This window comes from Gasterosteus aculeatus, chromosome 17 (assembly GCF_964276395.1).
Source record: "Gasterosteus aculeatus chromosome 17, fGasAcu3.hap1.1, whole genome shotgun sequence".
NCBI classification, from domain to species: Eukaryota; Metazoa; Chordata; class Actinopteri; order Perciformes; family Gasterosteidae; genus Gasterosteus; species Gasterosteus aculeatus.
In genome coordinates, this window is record NC_135705.1 from 13,746,780 (window position 1) to 13,774,553 (window position 27,774).

The 27,774-nt window shown below is 42.9% G+C and overlaps 1 protein-coding gene across 4 annotated transcripts in view; it reads right to left on the minus strand.

The window, feature by feature from the left end:
- The window catches only part of LOC120834977 (calmodulin-binding transcription activator 1), a 49,179-nt gene that overhangs the window by 13,984 nt on the left and 7,421 nt on the right, over positions 1–27,774 (minus strand). For 3 of the 4 annotated variants that reach the window (XM_040203408.2, XM_040203407.2, XM_078092403.1), the window contains 7 exons: positions 12,372–12,439; positions 9,742–9,877; positions 7,748–7,819; positions 5,760–5,913; positions 1,907–3,768; positions 866–992; positions 272–406 (listed from right to left, as the gene is read on the minus strand). In XM_040203408.2, coding sequence (XP_040059342.2) covers positions 272–406; positions 866–992; positions 1,907–3,768; positions 5,760–5,913; positions 7,748–7,819; positions 9,742–9,877; positions 12,372–12,439 — 2,554 coding nt within the window. The remainder of the gene's footprint in view (positions 1–271; positions 407–865; positions 993–1,906; positions 3,769–5,759; positions 5,914–7,747; positions 7,820–9,741; positions 9,878–12,371; positions 12,440–27,774) is intronic. The other variant, XM_040203409.2, reaches the window with a different exon arrangement.

Consider the following 27,774-nt stretch of genomic DNA (forward strand, 5'->3'; position numbering starts at 1 on the left):
AAACGGAGCAGCATAATGACAGCCACACACACAAATAGAAACAAATTAAAAGGTTCTCTCAAAGTCATCACACCACCGTGCCGTCCCAATGCATGACCTCAAACATAGAAAATAAATATAGTTTGCACACACTCATCTCTCCAGGCACACAATGAAACAGCTGTGTACATGTCTCGTTTTGTTCATGGTTTGTGCACTTTATTGAATAAACAATAAGAGTGTAACTGTGCATCTCTATATGTAGTGAAAGAAAATAAAACAACAGTCTCACCATCGAGGGACAGCCAATCGTGCTGAGAAGATGGCAGGGCAGGAAGGTCACGTGCCTTGTATTCGAACACCACAGAGGAAGAGATGACATCACCGCCCATAGCTACCTGCAGCATCACCAGTCCTGTGTCATGTGCTGGAAACAGTCATAATGTAATGAATTAGTAAATCAGTCTTTGTGCTGAGATTGATCTCTCCTCAAAGAATAATTTAAGGACCGTCTGTAATCCATTGTACCATGTCAAAAATTGTTTTTGCCAACGTCTGACTAAACAAGACTTTGTCTCGCAGTTGCCCCTCAATCAGACTTAATGTAGCAGGATGTGAGTCATCCATCATTTACTAGACAATCCAAAATAAATGTGTTTGCTCTTGCCAGACAGTGTCCCTCCCTACTCTTGTTTGTATGATCCTCATTTGTGGGACTGTACCTCTTAAAAGGCTGTGCTGCCAACATATTAAGATTCTATCTTGCTGAAGAAAAAAAAAGCCTCATTATAGGGTTTAGTGGAATGGCAGTCGGGGCTAGGTTTGTATTTCAATAAAAAAATATATTGTTTGTGCGTGATGGTGCATGCATACACATATGTGTTACCTGGGCAGTAGCAGCGCAGCACCCCAGGCTGGATGAGTGCAGCAGGGACACTGATGTGATCAAAGAGACAGCTGTACTCACTGCTCGACTCCAACCACGGACCTGTGATAAGCACCTTCACTCCACCCTGTAGCACACAAACAGAGGCTTCAATCTAACAACATTGTGTAGCGTGTTTCTTTAAAAACACCCTGATTACATCCGTGGTAAAAATAATCCTCAGAGACACAGTGGCCTATACTTTTAAGTTTTCCATTATATGAATATATACTGTATATATACATGTATATAATAGATATTAGTAATGGCCCCGTTTACTAAGTGGTTATTATTTTTCTAATGACAAATCTATGAGTCTAACAAGCCTGTAGCAGCCCCTAGAGGGAGGTTTTCTCCTCACATACATGTTTGAATAATCTGAACAACACTGCCATGTGTTTTTATGCAGTGTAGCTATAAATAAAACATAAATAGCATATTGTCTCCCCAAAATATTGAGTTGTGAAGTAATGCACTTTTTTAGTTATTTCTTAAAACTATACCATCTCCCTTTGAGCCTTGAAGCTAAACAGTGCTTCTTTTTAAGAAACCCAAAACACTGGAATAAACAGTATGATGTAACACTGATGATCCTGGAAAAAAATCTGCTGAATGCTGCACATCTTGGGATGAGCTCTCATGAGACATAGAATACAGTTAGTGAAATTAGTTATTTTTGACTAATAGTTGCTGTGTTTCCACAAGTTTCATCATGATTCAATGACAGAACTGGTGTATGGGATATTATAAGTGTTACATGGGTAAATTAATGAGGCCACCCAGCGAAATCACTGTAATATTGAAATTTCATCAAAATCCAATCAGCTGAGTCTGAGATAGTCCTTAATGACCACACAGCCAGGCTGGCGGTCTTAGTACAAGTACTAACGTGATTTCAGCGTTTATCATCAGTAAGTCAATCATGTGGTGGTGGGGACTGATTTTCCTGTAGCGAACAATGATGAATAAGTAATGAATGATAATCACGTGCGGTTTACTAACCTCTGGGTAAGACCACTCTGGGGAGTAGTCTGTCACACCAAACAGCCTCCCAGTCTCCTGGAGCAGTCCCAGAGCTCCCTGCTCCACCTCAGAGCCCTGCAGGTGGCCTGCTCCCGTGCCCCGCTCCTCTCCTGCCGCCCCCTCCTGAGGCATTAGAACCCCGGTCACAGCTGCCCCCACCCCACCTCCAGACCCCTCAACTGAGATGAAATCATTGATAAGATCAGAGAATTGGCTTCCAAAGGAAGCCTCAAAGCCTTCCAGACTAATGGCTGCTCCTGCCCCTGCTGTTGTAGTTGATGCCCCCACCCCTTGCTGAGGAAGAGGAGAGCTATAAAGTGCCCCCTCGATGCTTGTACCAGCAGCTATTGACTGGCTATTGGCCACCACAGAACTATTTGCCCCTGACAAGCTAACCCCATTACAGAGAATTGCGTTTTCCCGTAGTCCTCCACAACCTCTTCCCTCTTCTCCTCCTCCATTGTCATCAGTGGGTTGCGGGTAGTGTTCGGTGTCAACACTTGTGTAGGCAACGTGAGGATCTCCGGACTTGAGAAGCAACTCCCCTCCATTCTGAGAAGTCTTATCTAGGCCTCCTACCTCTTGATGTCCCCTGCTGCCTGACTGCTTGGAGGTCGTATCCTGTGGATGAGGAAAAGAGCCCATAGCTGCTTCTTCTCTATTCCTTCCACACAGCCCCTGCAGGTTTGGGCTGGCTTGGTGGAGGTTTGTATGCGGGTCTCCATTGGTGACTGGTATGTCTGTTTGTACCGTGGGCAGGCCGATAAAAGCTTGGGCCTTGCCTGGTTCCTGTGTGGCCTCAGTACCATTGGTCTGCATCTTTGAGGGCTGGTTTGCCTGGGGGGAGGCCTGGAGGAAGAGGCTGGGGGAGGGGTGGTGTGCAGGCTGGCTCAGATTTGGGACACAGGACGATGACATCACAGCACTGAAGTCCATCTGCTCCAGGGTGGTGCTGGGACTGAGGCCCGTCCCTTCCCCTACATAGCTGCTCTGAGCGGCCAGCGGAGGCTCCAAGGGTGTAGGTTCCGTCTTAATGTTGTTAACAAGGGCTGGGTTGTAAATGAAGCCGTTGGAGGAGCCGTGGAGTCCTCCATGATCGGCGTTACATCCCTCAGCCTTCCCTCCACCTCCTCCATACGTCTGGCCCTGCTTGGGATTGTTGAGGAAGCAATCAGGATCAAAGTTCATGGTGGTCTCAGGAATGCTGACTCCTCCACCAGAGTCTAAAGAGCTAGACAGAACCAACTCTCCGGCCTCCCCTAAGCCCACACCACCCGGAAACGAAGCAAACCTCTGGTTTTCAGGGGCGACGGCCAAAAGGATGCTAGCGGTGGGGCTTTCATGGGTGGATGCCAGCAAGTGGGTGTGGCCTGCAGAGTACACCGAATCACCAGTCAGCGTGGTGACCTCAGACATGAACACAGCTGTGCTCTGTGTCAAGCCTGCCCCAACAGCCAGAGCGGGACTATCAGCCATGTCGCTGGTGATTGACAATGGGGAGCTCTGGGTGGTGTCAGGGACCTCCACCTGGTTGGTGGAGGTAGATGAGGACACTTCCATGCTGCTCTGTGGGAGTAGGGATGGTTTGTTGTTTATCCTGCCATTCCTCCTCTCTCCTCCACCCGCTCTACTCCTGCCCCCTCCAGGACTGGGCTCTGTCTGGCCCTCTGACACATCGCTGTTCTGAACCTCTGTGCCATCTGCTTCCTCAGCTCTCTGGCCTGCCGCAACACCCGTACCTGCTGCATCTCCACCTCCCGCTGCTGTTCCTGACTCCTGCTTGGATGAGATGATGCGCTGCTTGACACTGGAACATTTTTGATGCAGGCTGCTTCCAGCACCTGTTGGAAGAGACATTTAAACAACAGAAACAGCATATAAGGGCATACATATTTCTTTTATGTCCTTTCATTTTCTCAGATCAATCTTGATATTATCATGGCATTACCTCACACATTTGATAGTGTGTAAGGGTGCCCTCCAGTGTTCAAAATGTACACTGAAAATAATGATATCATGAATACCCGTATAACACAGGTTGATAATCTTGAGTTTTGAAAATTTTAAATACATAAATGCAAAATGTGCAATATGAATGTATATTGAAAGGCATGTCAACCATCACTTCTGAAGGTATTTTCAGTTTCTAAATTAAAAAGACTTAATTTACATTTTGGGGATTTAGCTGAAGCATTTTCAGATTGAAGTAATCAATCAACCAACAAACTTAAAGGCCAAAAAAAGAACTTTGAGCACAGATGGATGAAGCAAGTGATTAAGAGGGAAGCGCTAGGAAAGGGTAAAACAGAGATCTGACCAAATTAGGGCAGGTGGAAAAGCGAGTGGGAATATGATTCAGTGGTGAGAGGTAGATTTGAGGTGCTACTTAAGTCAACGAGCCACTTAGTTTTGGGTGGCTCTCCTGATTTGCCCTTCCAAACCAGATGAAAAGAAGGGAGAGATTGTGTGTGTACTGGGAAGATGGGCAGTTCTATTACTTTTATTTGAAATACGTATTTCAATTACTTTTCATAGGGCCAATAGAAAATCTAATAGAGTAGAGTAATTTGGGATTTAAAATAGCGTTACTCAAAATACTTTCTCCACGATTCAAAAAACTGTTCAAAAGTTCAGTTCAGTTTTTAGATCTTCAAGTTCAACGGATTGTCTGTCAAGGTAAGTATTCATCTCAGCCTGACAGATCAAATAGCTTGATGTAAAATGTATGTCAGGATCTGGCTACATAGCCTATTGTATATATACATGACGATGGTTATAATATAAAGCTAGCAATCACTGCTAACATGCTAATGATGCTATCATTCTGGCTAGGCTAGTGTTAATTAAGTTAACTCATCAGTCGAGTAGCTACTTATAGGAAAAGGGAGTTTGGGATATTGTATTTTCATGATAACCTTATTAAGGGAGGTCTGATCACTAATTTACTATTTATCTTTTCATTAATTTTGCTGTGTAGAACTTGATGTACAGAAATGTATTTTTAATTACCTGTGTACAACTGTTTTTTATTCTATATACAGATATATGATTATACGTAGGCGTAACGTGTGATGTCATTCATATGTAATGAAAATGTTCTTTTTGATACAAAGCCAAAGTTTTTCCTATATTTTAAATGCAAAATTTGCTGGTACAAATATTTTGTATTTTATTGGAATACATTTATTTTAGGATTTTCGTTATTTTATATGAAAATACTTTGTGTGTACTGAAATGATCTACTCCTTGATGCCCATTTATGAATAATACATGTTGGATATTTCTAGCACCTGTGTCATCCTCCCTTTCCTTGATGAAATGTGTATCTCCCTCTAGGTGGCAGCATGGCGCTGACTGATGTAGCCATCAAAAACAACAAATCTGTATAAAGCCTTGATGAATAGAATGAACAACACTGTTAACTCTTTAACAGCATGTATTATCAGAAATATACCACTACTTTATAAAGTTAGTAAATAGCCCCTCTCCAGGCCCACGCATTTCTTTTGACGAGTCCAGTTGTTGCATTTTGCTATACCAAGTTATATTTTACCAACAGTCTCATCTCAATGAGAATCATAGTTCCATGATGCAGCAAGGACATTTTCATATCATATATGATATGTAATGGACCATCTTTAGACTGTGTCCCATCTGCTGCCGAAAAGCAAGCCAGTCAACCCGATAACCTTTGTTTCACTTTCCTACAGATTATTTTGAAGAAATACTACACGGCATAATGTGTTTTCCTCACTGACCCAAGGGGACTTACATCCTCGGGTTGAGGAAAAATGAGAGCAGGAGGTGCTGAGTGACGATAATGCTAACTCACACATGGGTTTGAGTTGTCCAATGAGCTCTTCCTTGCTCCACTTGGCCCACTCCTTCCTGTCTGTATTGATGGAGCAGAGGACAGGACCACATGGCTTCCCGCTATCGTCCACTGCCGGTACATTCAAGTAGTGCACAAGCACAATGTCTGGATTCTACAGCACAGGGACACACACACACACACACACAGATACATGTACGCACCTTGTTTTAGTTTAACAAGGCATTTATTCATTGATTCATTGTAATGTCCTTACCAACATACAACATAAAATGACAGTCTATTTAAAGATGCAGAGGCAATAGAGAAAGAGAAGCAGGAGAGAACGTGGAGGTCATGGAGAAGGTTGGACATAGCGTGTCAGATAAGATTCTCTCACCTGCCTATAAAAGATTTAACAGCTCGAGCCCACTCATCACTCTCTCTCTCTCTCTGACCCTGCAGAGGCTGCAGAAGTGTCTACGTGTGTGTGTGTGTGTGTGTGTGTGTGTGTGTGTGCGGTTCACAGTAGTACCACTATACTGTAGGCCACCAGCAGACCTATGGAATGTCTAATGCATGAATGATTCAACAGGTGCTTCCACATGCGTATGTGTTGTGTGTGTGTGTGTGTGTGTGTGTGTGTGTGTGTGTGTGTGTGTGTGTGTGTGTGTGTGTGTGTGAGAGAGCGAGCAAGCGAGAGAGAGAGAGAGAGAGAGAGAGAGAGAAAGAGAGAGAGAAAAGAGTGAAAAGGAGAGAAGCTTCTCTTGATGAAAGATTCAGTAGACAGACTCAGGTGAGGAGGAGGACCTGCTGAGGTGGAACACTTTTCTCTCCAAAAGAGGATGCTGCTCCAGCACCACACTGTGCAATGCTACGGCAGTCACACACTGATTTATGATCACAGTCACTGATGTGTTTCGATAATGGCGCAAAGAGCAGACAATGGCACTTCTCAGATGAAGGAAGTTGAATTTCCCTTCGGAATTTCAGAATGCACATATCAAACTAGCTGGCCATGCCGAAAAAGAAAATATATTGGGTGAGGGCTTATTAAATTTGCAGCTGGTGGCTGTCCTTGTACATTTCTTGTGACAAATTATACAGGAAATAATGCCATGTATTTCAATGTTTTAAATGAACATAAACGGTTATTCAATATTTTCTCGAAAATGAACAGAGAAGGATGAAGAGAGAGGCAGTGTAAATGTAATTGTTTTTAAGATTCATCATGTAACATGTCATTTAAAGATGATGAGGTCCTGGTGATTGAGTCTCAGATGCCCAGTAGCAGAAGAGACATGTGCGTGTGTGTGCGAGTGAGTGAGTTTGTGTGAGTAAAACCTGCTCTGTTGTCTTTCACACGAGCAGTAGAGCGAGTCCAACATCTCTATGAAAACAACATCCTTTTATACACATGGGACATCTCTGCATGTGTGTGTTGGTTTGAGCATGTTGTGCATGTTGTTTGTAGCTCCAGGGTTTTTTCTTCGAGAGGACCACGTGGAGATTAGGGTCTGAGACCTTGATGCTAGCTCTGAGTATTGTGAGTCAGGGGCTCGATATAGACTAGCATATTGTAGGTATATTCCAGTGGTTTTACACTGTGTGTTTCTGTCCACTCAGCCAAAAAACATCCAATTTTATTATGACCCAAGCTTTGTGAGTAATTTCACTGTGTATGCCTCATTAATTTAGAGAATGATTGCTTTTATTGCTATTTGATGGTTTAGCTTAGTGTTTTGTTTGGGAAATGGACGGTTTAACAGACAAAACTTGTGTGTAACACTGATAATATATGTTCTGGTTGCCCAGTTTGTAAAGAATAAGGAATTATAGCAATAAGATGGTCATACTGTGGAGCTAAATACCTGCAATTACAAAGACATGCAGGCATATATGACAATTAATAACAGATTATCACCCCACTATAAATGCTGTCCAAGTCTTGTTTTGTATATGTATGAATAAGTGACGGAAGGCAAGGTGGGAAAGGGGGGTGGGCTTACCTGCAGCAGCCAATAGCATCTACGATGGAAGGTGGGGATGATGGAGGAGTGGACGTAGCAGCCATACAGACACTAGAGAGAGGAGAGGAGAGGAGAGGAGAGGAGAGGAGAGGTGAGGAGAGGAGATTGCGGGGGTAGACGAGAAAAGGAAAAATGGAGGAAGCGAAACAAAAAGTGTAAAGGAGAGGAGGAGAGGACAGTGAATGAGAGAACAGGAGAGGATAACTTCGGTTATACCCACTTAGGCTGTATTGATTGCGGCGCTAAAACTAAATTGCAAACATGCTGTATGCATTTTTTTCCTAATGTCTTTTCTAAAATGCTATAAATCTAATGTTGGCAAATACAGCACAAGATTATGAAATTTACTTCCTCAAGAAGACTGGACATTATCCACTAGGAATTCACAAAAACACTGCAAGAGCGATCAGTAACAGTGACGGGGACAAAGAAGAGGAGGAGAAAGTGAGGGAAGTACAAGGTGTCAGTCAAGGTGGACAAGATGAAGAGGAAGTTCAGAATGGACTCCATCTAGCAGAGAATGCTTACATGTACAAATTAGTGTGGTGTGTAAGTGTGTGTGAAAATAGACCAAACGTGTGAATGCAAACAATTTAGTGTTTCCTTAGTGATTCAAACAATTTAAAAGTCTATATTTGTGTTTGGTGCAGGTTGAAAGTAATTTCAGTACCACTGTCAACAAAATGCATGAACCAATACCAAAATACTTTCTTTGACACCTTAAGTTCAAGAATATTACAATTATTTTTTTTATTTAACAAAGTAAGCTGAATTTCTTGACCGGATGTACTTCAACGGAACTGAACAAAGAACTTAAATATAAAATAAAGGATCTCTCTCTCTCTCACCCACACACAAAAAGTGTTTTTGTTAAAGACAAAATTGCACACACAAACACAAATGCTCAGTAATCAGTGTGTATATAATCAAGACTTACAACTTGTCCGGTTTTCTGTCTCATGAACACTTGTGTAAACTTATATTTTCTATCCATTTTGCCTCTTCTCAGAAGTAGCCCGCCCTCTATCTAAAGTGTGTTTTGCCAAAGGCAGAGAGCATCTCCATATATTTCCATTCAATATGAGGAGGCTCTACATCCAGGGTTATGTTTTTCTCCCCTGCTTCCTGTCTCTCTCCATCCTCCTTCACCCCCTCTGCTCATCTTGCCCTCCTACCCATTCCCGCCCCTTGCTCTACACACTGCTTGCTTTGGAGGGTCCTGGGAAGACGTGACACAAACAATTACTGAGCAACTACCAGCGAAGAAACACTTTGTATATGTATGTGAGTATGTGTATTCATGCACGATTGCAGAAAATTGCACAAGATATGAATGTCAATGCAAGTGTGGGGTTGTGAATAATAGAAGTGCAGATGGGAATACTTGATCTCAATTATTCCCTTTACCTCTGTGTCTCTTTCACCTGTCTCCGTCTCACCCTTGATGCAAAACTGTTGAGCCCTTTGCAAACATCCATGTGTCTCATTGTTGTCTCTCCATCGCTCTCCCTTCTACCTATTTTTTTCTTTTTGACACATGCATGCTCACTCCACTCACCTCTTGGTATATTCCTGCTGAACAATCAATTTTTGAGCTGGCTGATGTGACTTGGCCACACCCACACGCACACACAAACACACATACTCGCTCACACACAGACGCTGCCTTGAGACTGGATCGATACCCCTCTCTGTTCTGCTGAAGGAGGCATTGACATCATTCCTGGCCACAGGCCAAACACACTCTTATCCTTCACAAAGAGAGGGAGAAGGGGAGAGGGAGGGGAAGGGGCACAAGCAGTAAGGAAGCCAGAGAAAGAGGGGCACCGCTTGCACTCAGCTAACAGCTAAGCCTAAAGCCTCAGCATGTGGGTTTGTGTTTGTGTTGCCTGTATGTGTCTCCTCAAGAGTGAAGTAGAGTAAGTTAGTAAGTAGGTTGGCAGTGAAACCCTACCAAGCGCCAAACATCTCACCTCTACTCCCTGGACTTTGAGTTTCATGTGATCCTCTCTGGTGGTCTTCCCGTCTTTCCTTTTTTTCCAGCAGTAGCCATCCTTCCTGTACTTCACCTTCTTACGATTGTAGAGGATCATAGAGCCATTTTGAGGCCTAATGGAGGACAGGGTGAAGAGTTAGCACGACAGAAAGTCACACTGTTGATTGTCCAGAGTAGGTGCAAAGACTTCTGACTGACAACATACCAAATACCAATATAAAATATTAACAAATATGGATGATATGAATGAATGTTAGTCTCCTACAGTCAATTTAGCTGCCTTCTTACATAGACTCACACTTCTACGTGTTAATATTTCAGTAGGGTGATTTATCAGCCCAGCACTAACATTGGCCTCTATGCCCCCATTTCATATACACCTAGTGGGATTAATATACGTGTGCACACAAACAAATACACACAGAGAAACACACACACCAGGAGCCATACATATACAGACAGAGACGCTATAGTGATGTCAGGGAAGGCAGGAACTCCTGCTGTGTGTTCTTTGAGCTCAATGTCAAACCTGCTGCTCAGCAATCAATCATCACACTTCTAAAACCTTAAGTGTGTCTGTGTGTGTATTTTTCTGTGTAGGTGGAGAAAAAAATGCTCTTCTGCCTTATCTCGTGACAACAGAGAGAGAACACGCACGTTAATCAATAAAATAACATATACTCACGAGTGCTCTCTCTCTAACGTGTGAGCATGCACGCACACCACAACCACACACACTGTTACACTCCTTGTTTTACCCATAAACCTGCAGGTTGTAACCCTCTTATTTTGCTGTTGCTTTATTTTCTCTTTACCGCTTCATCCGTTCCTTCATTTTACACTCCTTTTTACTTATCTCTATCTTCCTTTTCTTTTGTTTTCTCACCTCCCACCTTTTCTAGAATATGATGTAGACACGTCTATATGGACTGAGATGATTGCAATTTACTCTGAACACTGTGTGTATTGAAATTGAATTTACTTTGAGCTTATTTTCTTTGACACCTTAAATCTGCTCTGTTTGGGGTGAGCCTGCCAGTTTCTTAGCCGAGTGGAGACCCCCACCCTCTGATCAAAGCCGAGTTTAGTTGGCCTTTCAAGCAGTGTGAGTCATCACAGAGCGGCTGATTCTAATTATGTTATGGAGAAGATGGATGGGATCAGAAGTGTGCATATGTGTGTGTGGTCGTGTATGAGAAATACACAAATGTTCACGTGTGTGTGTGTGTGTGTGCATAGAGGTACGCACACTTGGACGATGTTCATGTTCTTTGCAAACCCTCCGATTCAAGCAGACATAAATGCTATTGATTGTAACTGGGCTGTGATGTGTGGGATATAAAAAGCTTTTCCACGGTTACACTGTGTAGCAGAGCGAAAGCAGAGAAGGCAAGGGGAGGAGAGAGGGGGGGAAAAAGACAGCAAGATAAAGAGACAGAGTGGGCGAGTGAGTGAGTCCGGTAAAGGGAGGAGAGAAGGAGGAGTACATGAGCAAAGTGAGAGGAGAGGGAGAGAGGAGGTAACAGTCATTACTTACTGATGAGGTATTTCAGTGAAGGGAGAAATGAAGGTCATTGGTTGTTATCTTAATACCCCCCAACACCCTCACCTCTCCCACAATTGTGCAAACACATGTGCACATTGGCATAAAAGCACACACACACACACGTACAGGCACATCCAAGCGCACACGTAATGTCAGTAGCTCCGTATGCTGAGCCCCCCTCCATCTGATGGGATTAGGTGTAATCTGTCCTAATCGTGCCTTGTGTCATGTGTAAATGGGATTATATCTAACTGCTGCTCAATAACACCAATATGACTGCTGCTGTTGCCGCTGGGGGGCTGAGGCTATACGGCAGCACAACCAATCAATGACAAATCCATCCACAACCTAAACTGTGCTGCTGGCCTCAGGCTGCTCCTGAGAAGAGTCCTTCAGTCCGCACAATGGGAGCGCAGAGGCATCACCCCGGGCATTCAGCAGTGTCAGTAATCACAGATGGGGCCGGGGGGGTACCTCTTCCCCTACTTTACTTTTTCTTTCTCTTTTCTTTTATGTTTTATTTATCTAAAAAAAAACAAAAAAAAACGATTTATTAACAATAAAAATTGCGCCTTTACTATTTTTCTTAACCCTCTCATTACCTTCCTGGTAATTTAACCTCTCCCAAGAAGGAGCTACCAATGGTTAAAACGGATTGATGAATATTCAGTGCTGGTATATGAATCCCTTTTCACACCACATTTTATATGAATTTACTCCCCCTCCTTTTAAACCCCCTGTCACCTTCCAATATCTGAATTATACATCACTTATCCTAATACATTTACATTCATTAATACTCCATTTCTAGCTGACTCTGTGCTTTACAGTCCAGCCATGTTCTAGAGCGTTCTCTACATGAAGAGTAGGCCGTCAGCAGGACCCTTTGGAGACTGTCGACGTACATCACTAATCTTTTAATCAAACACAGGCACTCAGTCGTTGAAATTAAACCGACGTGAGTCACTGGCTGATTAAGCGATACTGTGATTGTACACGTGTCTGTATGTGATGGTGTGCGTGTGTGTGTCTATGGAAACCACTGTCGGTGCTATTCTCACCTGGTTTTTGGCGATGTCGTCAGCCACTCATCATGTTTCTCAAAAGTGATGAGATATGCAGCAATCTCCTAGACAAAGACAACACAGAAAAGTTATATTGGTGTGAGTATGAATGTGTGTAGGTGTGTGTGTCACAGGGAGATAAAACATAACGGGTATTTCCAGATGACCTGCTGATGCCCACAGAGAGTGTGTCACTATCTGATTGCCACAGTGAGTCCTGGGCACCTGATTGGTCACAGAGCAGCCAGTCAGGAGACAGATATAGAGGACAGACCCTCAGGGCCAACAACCAATCACGCTCACCGACACACCGATGTCTCCCTCCGCTGGGGAGGAAAAGCTATCTCCTAAATACACACACAGACACACAAACACACACCAGGGCTGCATCCATAAAGAGAGTGCGCTGATAGGAAAAGTTTTCTTGTTCTTTGCAGTTTCAAAGTTTCCCGTCGGATAAAGCCTGCTCCTAACTTGATTCCTAATTTCCTGCGGCGCACTTTTCATCCCATCAGCTCTCCTCACCTCTCACTGCTATTTCTATCCTTCAACCACACTCACATGAACAATAAGGAAAAAAAAGTTCAAATCATACAGATGCATTCCATCGAGAGTAAGGCGAAGCGGAACGTCCATACACAGAGAGAGAGAGAGAGAGAGAGAGAGAGAGAGAGAGAGAGAGAGAGAGAGAGAGCGAGAGAGAGAGAAAGCCAAAATAAATTATTGTTTGTATCTCCTACTGTTTAGTAGGTAAAGGCTCCTTTTTCCTTTGCAAGGTGAACTCTCGCACCCCTGGCTTCCTCCTTGAAATATCATTGTCTCTCCCCCTTTCTCCAACTCCCATCTCACCCACTTGTTGTGAAAGTCTATGAAATGTAAATTGTCCTCTTAAGGCAATCAGGGTTTGAAATGTGGCACAAAGCAATAGCGAAGAAGGCATCAACACTCCAAGCACTCCTTCATCTGCCCTCTCAGATCAACAGTCTCCTCTCCAGACCTCCACTTCCCCTCTAACTATTTATGTGTGTGTATGTGTTTTACGGTATTTGTCCCAGTTTGGCAAGAGAGCACTCAAGCTCCAAACCAATCAGATGAGATGGAGGGACAAAGGAAGAGGGGAAGGCAGGCAAGGAGGGACGAAAAGAGAGAGCAGCTGGAGGGTGCTGGCACTTAACCGGATTGTTTTTCTAAGTATCCGCCATTCGATCCACACGTCCCAACCCCCTACTGCCTGAACCTCCATTTACGTCAGGGATGGCCATCTCAAACAAAATACTATTCCATAATAAACGGGAACTATTTGCTCATTTGATAAAAGTACACCTGCCCAAAACCAACACGGTTTGGGGGATTTTATTTGGTATGTATTGTGTTCTAATGAAGAGTGTTGATGATGCTTTGCAGCTTAAAACATCTCTCAGCAAAGACTAGAGGGGCGCCATGCCACACACACACACACACACACACACACACACACACACACACACACACACACACACACACACACACACACACACTTTGGAATAAGTGAAAGTGAAGTTACTCTGCCACACCTACAGTATGATGGTGAAATGTATATTTTCGAAGATTGTATAGACTAGGCTTTTAGATTAATTTGAATAATGTAATAATTTTATAATTGAAAACACATATGTGTCCATATAATAATTATCACGATCAAGCTGGCCACTGTTAATGTCTGTCTGTCTGAGGGACATACCACTTTTTAGCTATAGATAGGAGCACACACACACACACACACACACACACACACACACACACACACACACACACACACACACACACACACACACACACACACACACACACACACACACACAGGAGTGCCTCATTCATTTATGCATCTATTCATTAGCTGTGACAGGCAGTCACCTCTCCTCCTCCCAAACCACTCCGCAGCAAGTCAATATCCTATACGGCCTCCACAGCCCAGGCCAGGCACTTGGGCTCCCCTAGTGACTGCCGGCCTGAGAGAGGCGGTAGCAGAGAGGAGAAAAAAAGAGGAGACGAGGGTCTGGGAGAGACAGAAGGATGGGAGGATTAAGGAGGAGGGAGAGAGACTTGCAATTAAAGGCCTGCCCCATAAGAGCCATTAAAAAGCCAGAAACAGAAGAGTCAGCTGAAATGGCAGCCTGACACACACTCTGCAACACACCCACACACGCATAGACACACTCTCACTGCAGACACACACTGCTGCTCCCTCCCTAGCCATAACACACACACACGCCAATGTGAGTGACAGAAGTGAGATGGTGAAGGTCGATCCTCCGGAAGTCACAGTTTCTGTCCCAATGGCAGCCAGTGATAGAGCACTATGAGCGTGCCTTGCGACACACTGACCCTTTAGGAACACTGTGCATGTGTGTGTGTTTGTTAGCCGTGGCAGACACTTTGAATGGGAGAAATATCCATCTCTAGAAACCCAGACGTTCTGCATGTCTGTGTGAGTCTATGTAATAATGCATTACGACAGCTCCAGCTGAAAGCACAGACACAGACACACACCTATGCCTGTCTGTCTGTATGAGAGAAAGTGAGAGAAAGAGAGAGAGAGAGTTACTTAAGAAATATATAACAAAGCAGAGAGTATGAGTGGGAAGTTAGATTGGAGCGAGCGGTGCAGTTGGGGAAATCAGCCTCCCACTCACGCATCACTGAGACCATCTCCCTCCAAGAAACTGGTGGCATGTACAGAAAATGAGACGGACAAACACACACACACATTCACAAACACTCACAAAGGCCTCAGGGAGATTTCCAGAGTGGGGGGTCTCTTACAGTGCAACAGACTTATCCAAGAGCTTTCCCCAGAGAGACTCCGTTATAGGGTTTAGCCACAGGCTATCGTGTGTGTGCTTGTGAATGTGTGTGTGTGTGTGTGTGTGTGTGTGTGTGTGTGTGTGTGTGTGTGTTTGTGTGCATTCACATTTTGCAGTCTAATGATGAGCATCACCCCGACAGAGATCTGGGGAAACATAGTTGTCTGTAAACTGGAACTGTCACATCTATTCGAAGGGCCTCAGATGAAGGCATCGCTGGATCTCACCAAGAAAATCTTTTTGCACTGAACAGTTTATTTTGGCTGTACGAAGAGGTTGCAAACTCAAAGTGTCTTTTTCAACTACAAAATCCTTTATTCTTTTCTCCTTGCCCATAGTAAATCTTGTATACATATATGAGATCTGCATTAACATTAACGCGGGAGGTCTATTGATTGTGTAATTTCTTCCTGAGCACCTCCGCCAGTTCTCTACCTCCTAGAACAAACCCGGGATCTGACGTTGATAGACCCTCTATCTAAAATTGCCTCCCGTCTTTTGCAGACCACAGCCATCTCAGGCATTTGGTCAACCCACATTTTATTGACCATGGTCTATTTTAAACCATGTCTCCTCAAATGCTCGTCATGTCAATTAGGCCAACAATGACAATTTTATGCTGAACCCATATCATTTGATTTGAACTGCAATAATCAAACACCAGGACTGTGGCAGGAACGGTCACCCAGAACCATGGCCGTTAACAGTCCTGAGTGACCTCTAAAATCTCCAATGTCATGGATGCTGCTTTTCTGAAGAGAAAGCTGAATTAAGAATGGCTTTTGTTGAGGGTTAAGCTGACATGAATGATGTGACTGTTGTAAATCATACCAATAGTGTCTTGTTTGCACTTTGTTCCTCTAACCTGGCTGATTATAATGTGTAGCTTTCAACAGAAAGAGCCAAACAATGAGTGATGACAAGGATCATTTTGTTCTGTTCCAGCCCCACAAGAAAAATCCATCAAGTCCATTGTAAACCAGAGCAATAATGTTTAGTTTGTATTATATTCCCAAACTGCTTTGCTCCCCACTGTGTGTTACTTCCAACAGCCTTTATATTACCTCCACTGGCTAATACAACTGCCTAATGCTGTTTCCATAACAACTGTTGCAAAGCCCCTGATCAGAATTCCTCTCAAGCTTGCCTTGTGTTTATCATATAAACACTTCATCACACAGTGGCCAACACACACACACACACACACACACACACACGCATGTCCGTGGACATAAAAGACTTGTACACAGGTGCATACAAATGCACCGTCTGTTAATACACAAAGTTGTCTGTGTGATAGAATAAATAAAAGAATATAACAGTTGCCCTGGCCTTCCCTGTTTCTCATCTTGTTCTCTCAGTGACAAACGCTGCATGGACAACAGATTGGGGTGCACACATATACACACACACACACACACACACACACACACACACACACACACACACACACACATTTAGTGCTGGTCTATCATTGGAGGACAAGGTCTGACCTTCAGAGGACAACAGCCCCTGTCACCTGGCAGGGAGAGAGACATGTGTGTTACACTCACCTCTGTCACACTGAAGTGCTCATTATACACACATTCACAGACACACACACACACACACACAAAATTGGACATAAATGTCAAAATGAATGTACAGTGGGATGCACAGACCATTTTCATCTCACTGATATGTATATATAGGAATCCAAATGGTGAAAGTGGCTCTACACACACACACACACACACACACACAGTCAAGACCACTTGCCGTATGGAAAGCAGCAAAAGCTTTTGAGCTTAGACCTGAAAGTAAGGAAGATTCAGCCCCAATATTGAGGGAACATCAATCAAATTTTTATAAGACTTCCACTCTCTTGTGCACCTTACCTGTCCTCTTCCTTCCATCTTGTATTTGCATTTGAGGAGTCGGCCCCCTCTCTCTCAGCAGGGGGGGGCGCCAGCACATCAAAGACGGCAACAGGTGTTTGGTGTCAAACACAATGCCAGGACCCCCTATGCGCTAGGGCTTCTTAGATAAAGCCTGTCAAGAGTCTTCAAAAACTAAACTCAAGTCAACAGAGACAGGGAGCACTCAAACGCACACACACCGAGGTACATTTGAAATCTGTGACGATAAATGTGTGTTCGCCAGTGGGAGGTGGAAGACGACGGAGAGAGAGAGGGTGGGGGCCAGGGGGGTATCTCAGTGAAGGAGTCTCTGGTGGTTGTGTTAACCCCTGATGCCTCATCTCACTGTGAATCATTCTGCCCTCTGTGGCTCGTCTCCGCTCAGCTATTGTTGATGTTATTGTTATTGATGAGGTTTGGTATGCTAAGGAGAGAGACACAGAAAGACGGAGAGGGAGAGAAAGGTAAAGACAGAGGGAAAATAAATAGTGTGTGCCACCTCTCATTGGCATAAATACTTGTTTACAACAAGACATAAATTGGAAGCCTGTCAGTCAGTCTCTCTATTTCTCTCTCCTTTAACTCCCTAACTCTGTTTGCCTCTCTTCCTGCGTGTCTCTCTCTTCTTCTCTCCCTCTGTGCTGCTAAGCGTATTACAACACTCCCTGGTTCAGCCCTCTCTCATTACCATATTCTAATTACATTCGTTAAGGGGAGCATTTGGGAGTTTAATGAATAAATTTTGAAAGATGGGTCTCCGTGGCGATCTTTAGGTTTGTTTCCCCCTCAACCCTCCACTCAAGCTGGAGCGTGTGTTTGTGTGCAAGGTTATGCACCTGTTCGGTATGCAACGGTATATTTAGTCCCAGTAAAAAAACAGTTCCATTTCAGAAGAAACAAACAAATGTAGATAACTACTGGAGCTTACGCTGAGTCCCCTTTCGAAAAAATCCATTTTGAAGTCTGTCTTTGCCAAATAAAGATTTCATGTCATGTGCTAGTTGTTTTGGAAAAGACTTGGAGCCAACCATGTTGAAGTCATGCATATTTAACTCTCTTCAAGCCTCAAAAACAAAACTGTCAAAGACAAGCATCAATTTAAAAATGAACAAATTGTCTGCAATCTTTGGTTTATCTTTTGTACCGACATCAGACGTGAAGGCTTCGTTCTCGAAGAGGGCCATATAGAGTTAAATCATGAGCAAAAGTAAACATTAGAGGTTATCAACCCTGTCTTGCACTGTTGTGCAGTTTGATCTGTCTCTGCCTGTAACGAAGCCTTGAGCTGTAGACTTGAGTAGACCGTTATTAGGATCCTTGCACTCACTCTTTCAGGGTATTGCACAATGTCATATACCTTTCCCATGGTGTAATAAAGGACTCCCAAATGTATTCCCAATTCTGATGATTGCCAGAGTGTCCTTCTGGGAGTCAAGGGGGAACAGAACATATTCAACTCTTCATAAATACCACTCAAAGCTGATGACATTTTGTGCTTTGACTTGGCCAACTGCCTTTGATTACTGACAATTAAACAAACCCCAATCAACTGGATTAAATATGTTGAGATTCCATTCCTCACAACATCCACTTTTACTGCAACTGCACTTGATTGAAATGTTTTATCTTTTTTTTCCTTTGGCTAAATACATTATTTGTGAAATCCCAGAAAGGGTTTACTCATTGTATTATTGACTTGACCTAAGTCATAACCACAAACCAAGAGTCAGCATACTTTGGGAAGCATCTGGAAGTTCTTTATTACATCTTGTGGTAAATAGTATGGCTTTGTTTTATTTTTAAATTCAGGTTCATGGCTTTCACTTGACTGAAACCACGGCGTTGACGAATGGCCTGTATTCATCCATAGCTCACAAAATACAACAGTGCAATGCCTTATGTGATAACATCTGATGAAAATATGCTTCCATTGATAGTTTCTAAGTGTACGCTATAGTGTATCCATAGATCCAAAGGGGCTCCTCGTCACTGTGGCTACAGTGTATTGATTATGCGCTTTACAAGGTAAAGCCCAGTGTCGTCACCCGCTCTTTGACCACTGTGACTCATGCAGTGGGCGCAAAAGGTGTGTTAGCTTTCTCTACACCTGTATATAATGTAAGATACATTTATATAAATAAATAATCGAGGGTAGATGAGAAATATAACCACCACTTTTACTGTTTAGACTTATTGATGCATATGGAAACTACCATGACATTTTGTTTGCTTGAATCTGGTTTGCTTTCATCCAATTAAATGCATATTCTTCTGACAAAGCTATTTAGTTCTACTTTAATGTACTTTTAGAGATCGAGGAGGAGACAGACATCATTCTTTGCCTGGCGGGCTGTCCAGGCAACTTTCCACCTCATGTGAACTGTTAATAGACTGTGACTTTCTAGTTCCAACATGCATTTGATACCTTAGAGCAGAAGAAGACTTACAGCCTTCCAGGGAAAGTTATGCTGATGTTGTGCATTGGACAATGTTGAGACTTGTGAGTTGGAGAGCTATACATATACAAACATACTGCCAGACATACAGTGTGCTGCCAACACGAGGCAATTATGCAGTTAGGCTTAACCTAGGAAAGACTCATTTATGGGCTTGGAAAACTTGCTGTTGCCATGTTTTTCCTGTTTTCTGGAACAAGGAGCTAATGCTTCCACTGAATAGCAATCACAGTTTTGGGACTGAGCGATTTTGCTCTAAATATTACAGAGGAATTTCAAAGAAGACTACAATCTTGTTGGCAAAATCATCCAAAGACCTGAAAAACACACTATTCTCGATAAAAGTGAGATCTTCTTCCTTTGATATTAAGTGTTCGTCACCCCCTCACCCGCCATCCGCCACTTAATACTGTACATTAAAACATTTAAACATTTTCACTGTCATTATGCAAATGCAATATCAGTATCCCTTATATAGTTGCCTATTTTGTGCACTGGATGATGGATGATATATTACAGCTGGGCTTATCTTGGACTAATGACGCAGCTGCATTACAATGCACAACTTAGTACACAGCTAATGTTGTGGATGCACAGAGAACACGCACATTCACATTCACGCAAACAAATGCCAGCTCAAGGAATCGGAGATATTTGATTACCATGACTTTAACAAACACACCCCACATGAGAGTAGACATTCCATACATCAGCGGGAGGGCTGAAGAGAGTAGAGGGGAGAGGGGTGGAGGGAAGGGGGAAGGAGGGAGACAGAGAAATAAGTGATGCTGGATAGAACTGCAGTTTGGGAGGAGGAATCCTGGACACACACTGTGGTCTCCTGAGTGGAATGCAGCACACAAACACACACATACACTATGGTAAATGCGTGGAAACCATATATTTACCAGTAAATGTATACAGCTACCATTCTTGTGAATGTGCTCATGTCCTGGATAATATTAGTGGGAATTCTATTTGTAGCATCATGACACTCAGAGAGACTTCTCTCAGTACCTTTTTTTGTGAATATTATGTAGGCAGCCAATTTACCTCTTTGGCGAGGTTCCTGTTACAAATAGGAGATTTGCGAGGAATGGGAGATTTATTTGAGTACATTATAATATCATAAAAATGGGATACCTTCAAACTTCTGTTTATTTTCATATGTTAGCATATTCAAACTGCGCAATAGTGCGTTTACTGAATAAGGAATAAATGACATTTGAAAGGCAGATGAGACGTTAAGTCATAGCCTCATTTATTCTATTTTTTAGAGAAACATTTCATGCACTAACACCCATCTATGAAAGCTGGTTCAAAATGAAAGTCTTTAATTGTGAAACAAAGCTGCATGATGCCAAATACCAGTTGCTGAACACTACTCACAGTGTGCAGTAAACACACAGGAGAGCTATATGATAATAGGACTTTTTAACAGGGAAACACAGATGTTTACAGATTTACCTTGAGAAATGCTACCAGTAAATATCAGACATTAACCAACTATGTAGTGGATGATTCACATTTAGTGCTAAATATTCATGTTCCCCATCTACACCCACGATTCCCCATCTACACGTTACCATTATCAAATCAAATGTACAGAGTGAATTGATGATGAGAAAGAAAAATAAAGGGAAGGTGACATTTTTTAATCACCACACTTTAAATAGTTAATGCAATCAAACAACCAAATAAACTTACCAGTTTTAATTAAAACGAGAGTTGCAGCCTGGAAGTGGTAATTAGTGGTTTAAAAGCCTATGAAGCCAAAACACTTAAGATCCATTTGATATCCACAAAATGACAATTTGACCTCGCAGAAACTTTGTGGAACTTAAATCAACAATTGAATACACTTTTGTAGCCCCTTTGGAAATTGGTCTGAGGTTTTTAATTACTTTAGCATTAAATAGTATATTTTGCACTTGCTGCCATCCTCCTCTTTGTGTCTTTATGGATGTTTACTCAACTTAACTGTCTGGAATATAATACTCTTACAATTTACAAATGCAACTTAACACAAAAATCAAGCTTATGAATATTATGTCGCACTACAAATAATATATCTCACCATTGCTTAAAAATTCTGTAGAGACCAAATCAACACTATGCCACAATAAGCAAAAGAAAGAAACACATAACATGTAAAACAGCTAAATTCTATGAAACCAGTGAACTAAATTCATTTTGAGAAAAGCTATTTGCTACAATTCACAAGTTACAGATCAATATGTCAGGATGTTTGGTGTAGTGCAGAAAGACGTACTGTAAGCAATCATACAAAATTGTGAGAGGCACTTCCAGATATTTTGACATGATTTTTTCTCCTTTAAGTATTGTTGGACTGAAACCTGGTTGATAAAACATGAGCAGAGAGTATGAAATATGTATTGGTTTCCAAAATCCTGAACTTGGAATATTCTTTTACAGGTCTCTAAGCTCCGGGCGTTATTAAGTCAGAGAATGAAGACGCTAAAGAAATCAATACGGCCCCCGCACCTGTGCTGCTTGATTTACACTGTGATTTCTTTGTTGACATCTCACTGTTATTTGGGGATATAAACATGCAAAATTGCCTCGCGCTGCTGTAAAGTATGTTTTACTCCTGAAGCCGTTGTAAATTCTGAGGAGAAAGTTATCAAAGTTAAATAAAGTTAGAAAGTTTTCTAGATATAGCTCTACACATGAAGTATACACACACAAAAATCGCATAAGGACCAACTGTGTGCACATTCTCACACACACACACATTTTAATGCTTTATCTGTCTCCAATGAATCAAATCTAATCTACACAGGACTCAGATATTACAGTTGTTCTATGTGGGAACATTTAAGGATACAAAAAGTATGGTCTCCAGTGTACAGCCTGGCGTCTTATTACAGGAGACACTGCCGGCCATTCAGTTCCTTTTGGCTGGGCTTGGAAGTTAAGACACAAAGACACACTCTAACACACACGCAGGCACACACAAACGAGCTGAGGCGCACACACAGCTCCTTCACACTCATAGTCACACATTCCCACTGTTTAATATATTTCTGTGTCTCCAGTTAACAATATTTTGTGTCAAATTATAGTGGGCAAGATAAATAGTGGGGCTGTGGCAGCATGCGGGAAAATAGAACAGGAGAATGTGAGGCTTCCTGTTGGGTAGGAGGTGAGGAGAGGAGAGGAGGGGAGAGGAAAAGAGAGGAGAGATACTAACTCCTACTTCAGACACCTGGCTTTTCCTGACTAGACTTGTATAACCTGGTTGATCTCAGCCCCCTTATGAACTTGTGTATGGTGAAATATCTGCATAACCCGCTGAAATACAGATTCCAACAGTCTGTGAGGCTTCTACGCACATGAGCAATTTACCGTGTGCAGCCGCATTTGCAAATGAAAAGCTTTCCGGATAATTACATGAATCAACAAGGAAATTACATTCATGAATAGAAGGAATCCAATTAATTCTTTGCTTTGCTGCAAATTTTTGGTTCATATTGCCAGTTTGGTCAGCAGGAGAGTATGGACGCCTTGAGTTTGAGCGGAAATGGAAGTCACAACAGACACAAAATGACATTGGGTGTTAATTGGGCTATGCCGGCTCAGAGAGAGATGAAGAGATAGACAAAGAGGCGGAGAAAAAGAGAGATGTGGGGAGAGAGGGAGAGCCTGGAGGACTAATTAGTGATTATAAGTTGGCGCTCTCCAAACATAAAATATTTCTCCACCCAAAAGACAGAAGAATAATTCAAAATAAAATAATAGGAATCAAACACCGGGAGCTGTAAAGCCCCCCTTTAGTATTGTGTCTGTGCGCATGTCTGGGTATGAACATGTGTGCAAGAAGCATGTGTGAGGGATTGTGTGTGACTGCGTGTGTGAGAGTGTGTGTTGGCTCCTTTGCCCCCTCATTAAACCATGCTTTACTCTGGTAAATGGCAACAGAACAGAGCTCAATGTCAACTGAGGAGGTTACAGCCATGGGCTCACACACACACACACACACACACACACACACACACACACACACACACACACACACACACACACACACACACGCACACACACACAGTGACACGGATACACCAAGTCTCTTGCTAACACACGTTATCTAACAAGTACATGAACGGCAAACCCAGTCCACTTAAAAAAAACGAAACTCTTGGTAAGTTACCAAAGATGTGTTACTGTTGTCTTTGTTCTGACACAGCAGACAAAATGGAGATTGTCAGCCTCTCCCGGTCCCATGCCAGTGTGTGCTGGACATTAGCAATTCACACATCAAATTCATAAATCAAGGGCACCCTTCACCGCGGTGTGAACGGAGCACAGAGACCCGCCGCTGGCTGGCTGCTTACTATATCGCTGACGCTTTCTATACTTTTTTCCGTGGTTTTGACATTAACATTGTCTGTCCTGTGTAACTTTTCTTTCTACGTGTTTGTGTGAAGTATTGTAGGTAATGAGTACAATTCTTGCATATTTAATTCAATGTATATATTTAATGGCTCACAAACAACAATAATGACACAAATAATAACTAAAACAAACACACACACACACACACACACACACACACATGACACACAGGGCTCTGTTTGGGATGGAAAATTGAGCTCACACAAGCTGAGATGAGACAGGACACAGAGGTGGGTGCGAGGGAATTTTTACCTGAGATTAAGAGCCTTTGTCCTTGATTTTTGTGTGCGTGTGTCGAACATGGTTGGTATCACGAGCAGACACTGGCTATGTCAAGTTTCTCTTATCACCTTCAATGTACTGAACAATCACGAACAGCGTTCGTGTCAAACATGCAACATCGATCAAACCATTAAGCGGGACACACACGCACCCACCCCTAATCTGTTACCATGGCAACACCTACCCTCGATGCAGACGCACATACACGGGAGGCAGATGGGTTAGTGGTATAAAATGTATATGCTTTTTGATCAACATCTCAGTCAGGCAATCATGTTAGCGCCATACAGCGGCACCGCCAGCCAGACGCGTGTGCGAACTGTCAATTGCTGCTTTCACACCACGCAGCTATCAATATATCACAGCATGACAAGAGCAGACTTACACAATAAAACACTGCATGCTTCATTTCATATTATTTCATATCGTTACCAGAATAATGACATGTTCTGACACTTGCTTTCTGCACCCGTACAATTGAGCAACATCACATGCAGAGGCATTGTGGCACAGACGGCTGTCGTCTGTGTGATGTACTGGAGTCTGTACCGACCCATTTGACAGTTGCATCATTTGAGTCACAGTAGCGGGGGAGGGAGGGACGCTCTGAAGTAGAGGCCTTTAAAATGCACATGGCATGCTCAGCCGCTCATGAGTGCATGTTTTGTAGTTAAAATGTAAGCTTTTGAAAGGGAGTGTAAGTTAGTATTGTCCCTGTCTTCTTGTGTGAGGATGTCAAGGGGGCCCCCATAACAGTAACTATATGTTTTCACCAGCAATACCCAGGACCAGAGTCTAAAGTTTTTCTTTGTCTACATTTGAAAAAGTTGTATAGCCCCCATATTTCACTGCTCCGTAGAATTTGCTGGAACTCAACAAGTCATTCTCCACTGATGGCTAAAGCAGCCTCTACCATCGGTCTGTCCACCTGAGTGTGGTTTGTTATCTAAAACTAGTCTATAGTCTATTACCACGGACAGATACACATACACCCCCAATCTATTATTGAACAAAAGGCTCACGCCTCCTCTCAGCCCTTCAGGGAGGAATCCATCCCTCCATCCCAGAATAATTTCACACATCAGTAGATACGCAAAAGAGAGAGAGAGAGTGAAAAAGAGAGTGAAAGAGAGACGAAAGAAGAAAGGAACGGACAGAGAAGAGGAGACGTAGATGGGGTAGAAATGTATGGGGTCACAGCTCAGTGCTTGTGGGAGGCCAAGGTGTCGGGGGGAGCCATGCGTGACAAAACAGAGATCAGAGAGTCATATGCAATCGCGCACACAGACAAGAAAACAAACGCACACACATGCTCATGCACCCAGAAACCACACACACACACACACACACACACACACACACACACACATGCACAGACATTCTCTTGCCAAGTAAAAGGTGAGAATAAGGACATATCAGAGAGAGACTTGTAAAGATTGGGTCCGACTTAATCAAAGGCATCCTCATCCAAACACAGAATGGTAATCTCTTTATCTATCTCTTCCTATTCAGAAGTGCACACACGGACACACTTACACACACATACATACGCACGCACACACTCTCTAAAGATAATCCTAATTCCTCATGCAAACAACAGTGAGGAGACACAAAACCAATTTTGGATTTTCTTATGCGTAAGCGTATGAAAATGAAGTATTGTATGGAAACCCACCAAGGCGCAAATATATACACACACCCAATCGCAGACACACCGGTGTGTCTACACACCGAATAATTACTGGGCGTTTTCAATACACCACTTGTTTATAACACATCACCACACGTCACAAGTAACATCCAGGAAGACATTATATTTGAACACACAACTTAAGGTGATGCAAATGAATAAATAAATTGAACGCTTTGAATTTGACAGATGACTCGCAGGCTGACATAAAATCCCACGTATTAGATTACGCCACAATCTACGCTCTGTAAAACCCTAGAATGTGTCTTTAATTTGATAACCAATGACAATTTCAGAAAACTGCTATACTTCCTGCAATGTCTGCAATACATACACAGATCAACACAAGCAGACAAAAAAATGAATTCTTTCTACTGCAGCTTCAAAATAATCGGCTGCAATAATCTTGAGCTGTACATATCCTTACGGACACACTCACACAGAAGGAAAAACATACATGCACTCGACGCACAGCATGTATACTGCTCACCCTACGACAAGCCCCCCTACCAAAGCACCAAGCTAGAGGAGCAGCGGACACAATGGGGTGTTTAAGTATGCAGGAAACTTTATGGGTGGAAGAGGAGCTTTGAAGGAATCCGCTGAGGGACACCCAACCTCCCTCTGAACTGAGCCTGCACCTCCTCATCAGAGAGAGAGAGAGAGAGAGAGAGAGAGAGAGAGAGCAATGGAGAGGGAGAGGCAGAGGGAAGAGGGTGTATGGGGGGGTTGAAAGATAAAGATAGAGAGTACTAGATGGTAGGTTGGAAGGGAGACACAGAGAGTGCAGGAGAGGGAGTAGCAACAAGGTGCCTCGGTCTGCTCTCTGCGACTTGTGCTCAATTGCTGGTTAGGCTGATGTGTGGAAGTCCCTGACAGGCAGCGGTTTCGTTGTTCTGTACCATACACAAACACACACGCACGCACACACCGTCTATTCATGTGAGCGCACTATTCAGTAGGCGCCGTGCTTAACTCCCAGTATGACCTTCATTGAGATGGATTGCATGAAAAATGTAATGACTTCCCTGAGAGAAAAACCACAGGCCAAATCAGCTTTGCATTGCATAATAATGCTGGACTTGGTAATCAATAACACAAACACACATCCATAATATAGTGCACAGACTGCACATGGAGAAAATGTCTCAGCAGAGGCCAACAACATCACAATGGATGGAGCAAACCACTGGTGGTGAACTGTGCAATGCATAAACAAGGAGCTATTGACGATAAATGCCTGAATCCATTTCCAACCATCAAACACTTGCCTAAGCTAACAGCTTAAGTCTTGAACAACATGCAACTCGGAAAAGCTTTTCAAACCTCAAAATGTTAAGCTCAGGGTTATCTTTGGCCATGAGTAAAGAGTGGCCCCAACCTAATTTGGCCTCATTGTACCACTTAGCCAGCAGCCCAGTTGAAGTTATCTTTTGATAATGCAGCAAACATGATGCTAATTCTGCCCAAGAGCAGAGTAAACTATATTGATGAGTGGTAGCCAGGAGTTTGTGTGAAATCGTCAACAGTCTGCTTTTAATGTGGTAAATTCTGACGAAAGTGAAGTGAAGAAAAGCCTCTCACTTTGACTTGACTCTGAACGGTCACTGCTTTCTGTGTTTATTCCTCACAGACAGCTTTTTGTCTGCATTTTATTTTTTTTAGGACAACATTACACGACTGGAGCATCATGTTCACAGAAAAAAACTATGAGCCAAAATTTGCTACATATTTAGAAGTGTTCTTTGGTTGCATAGCAACAATGTTAGGTTCACAATAACAATCTTTATCCTACTGACCATAGGGTTATTGAAC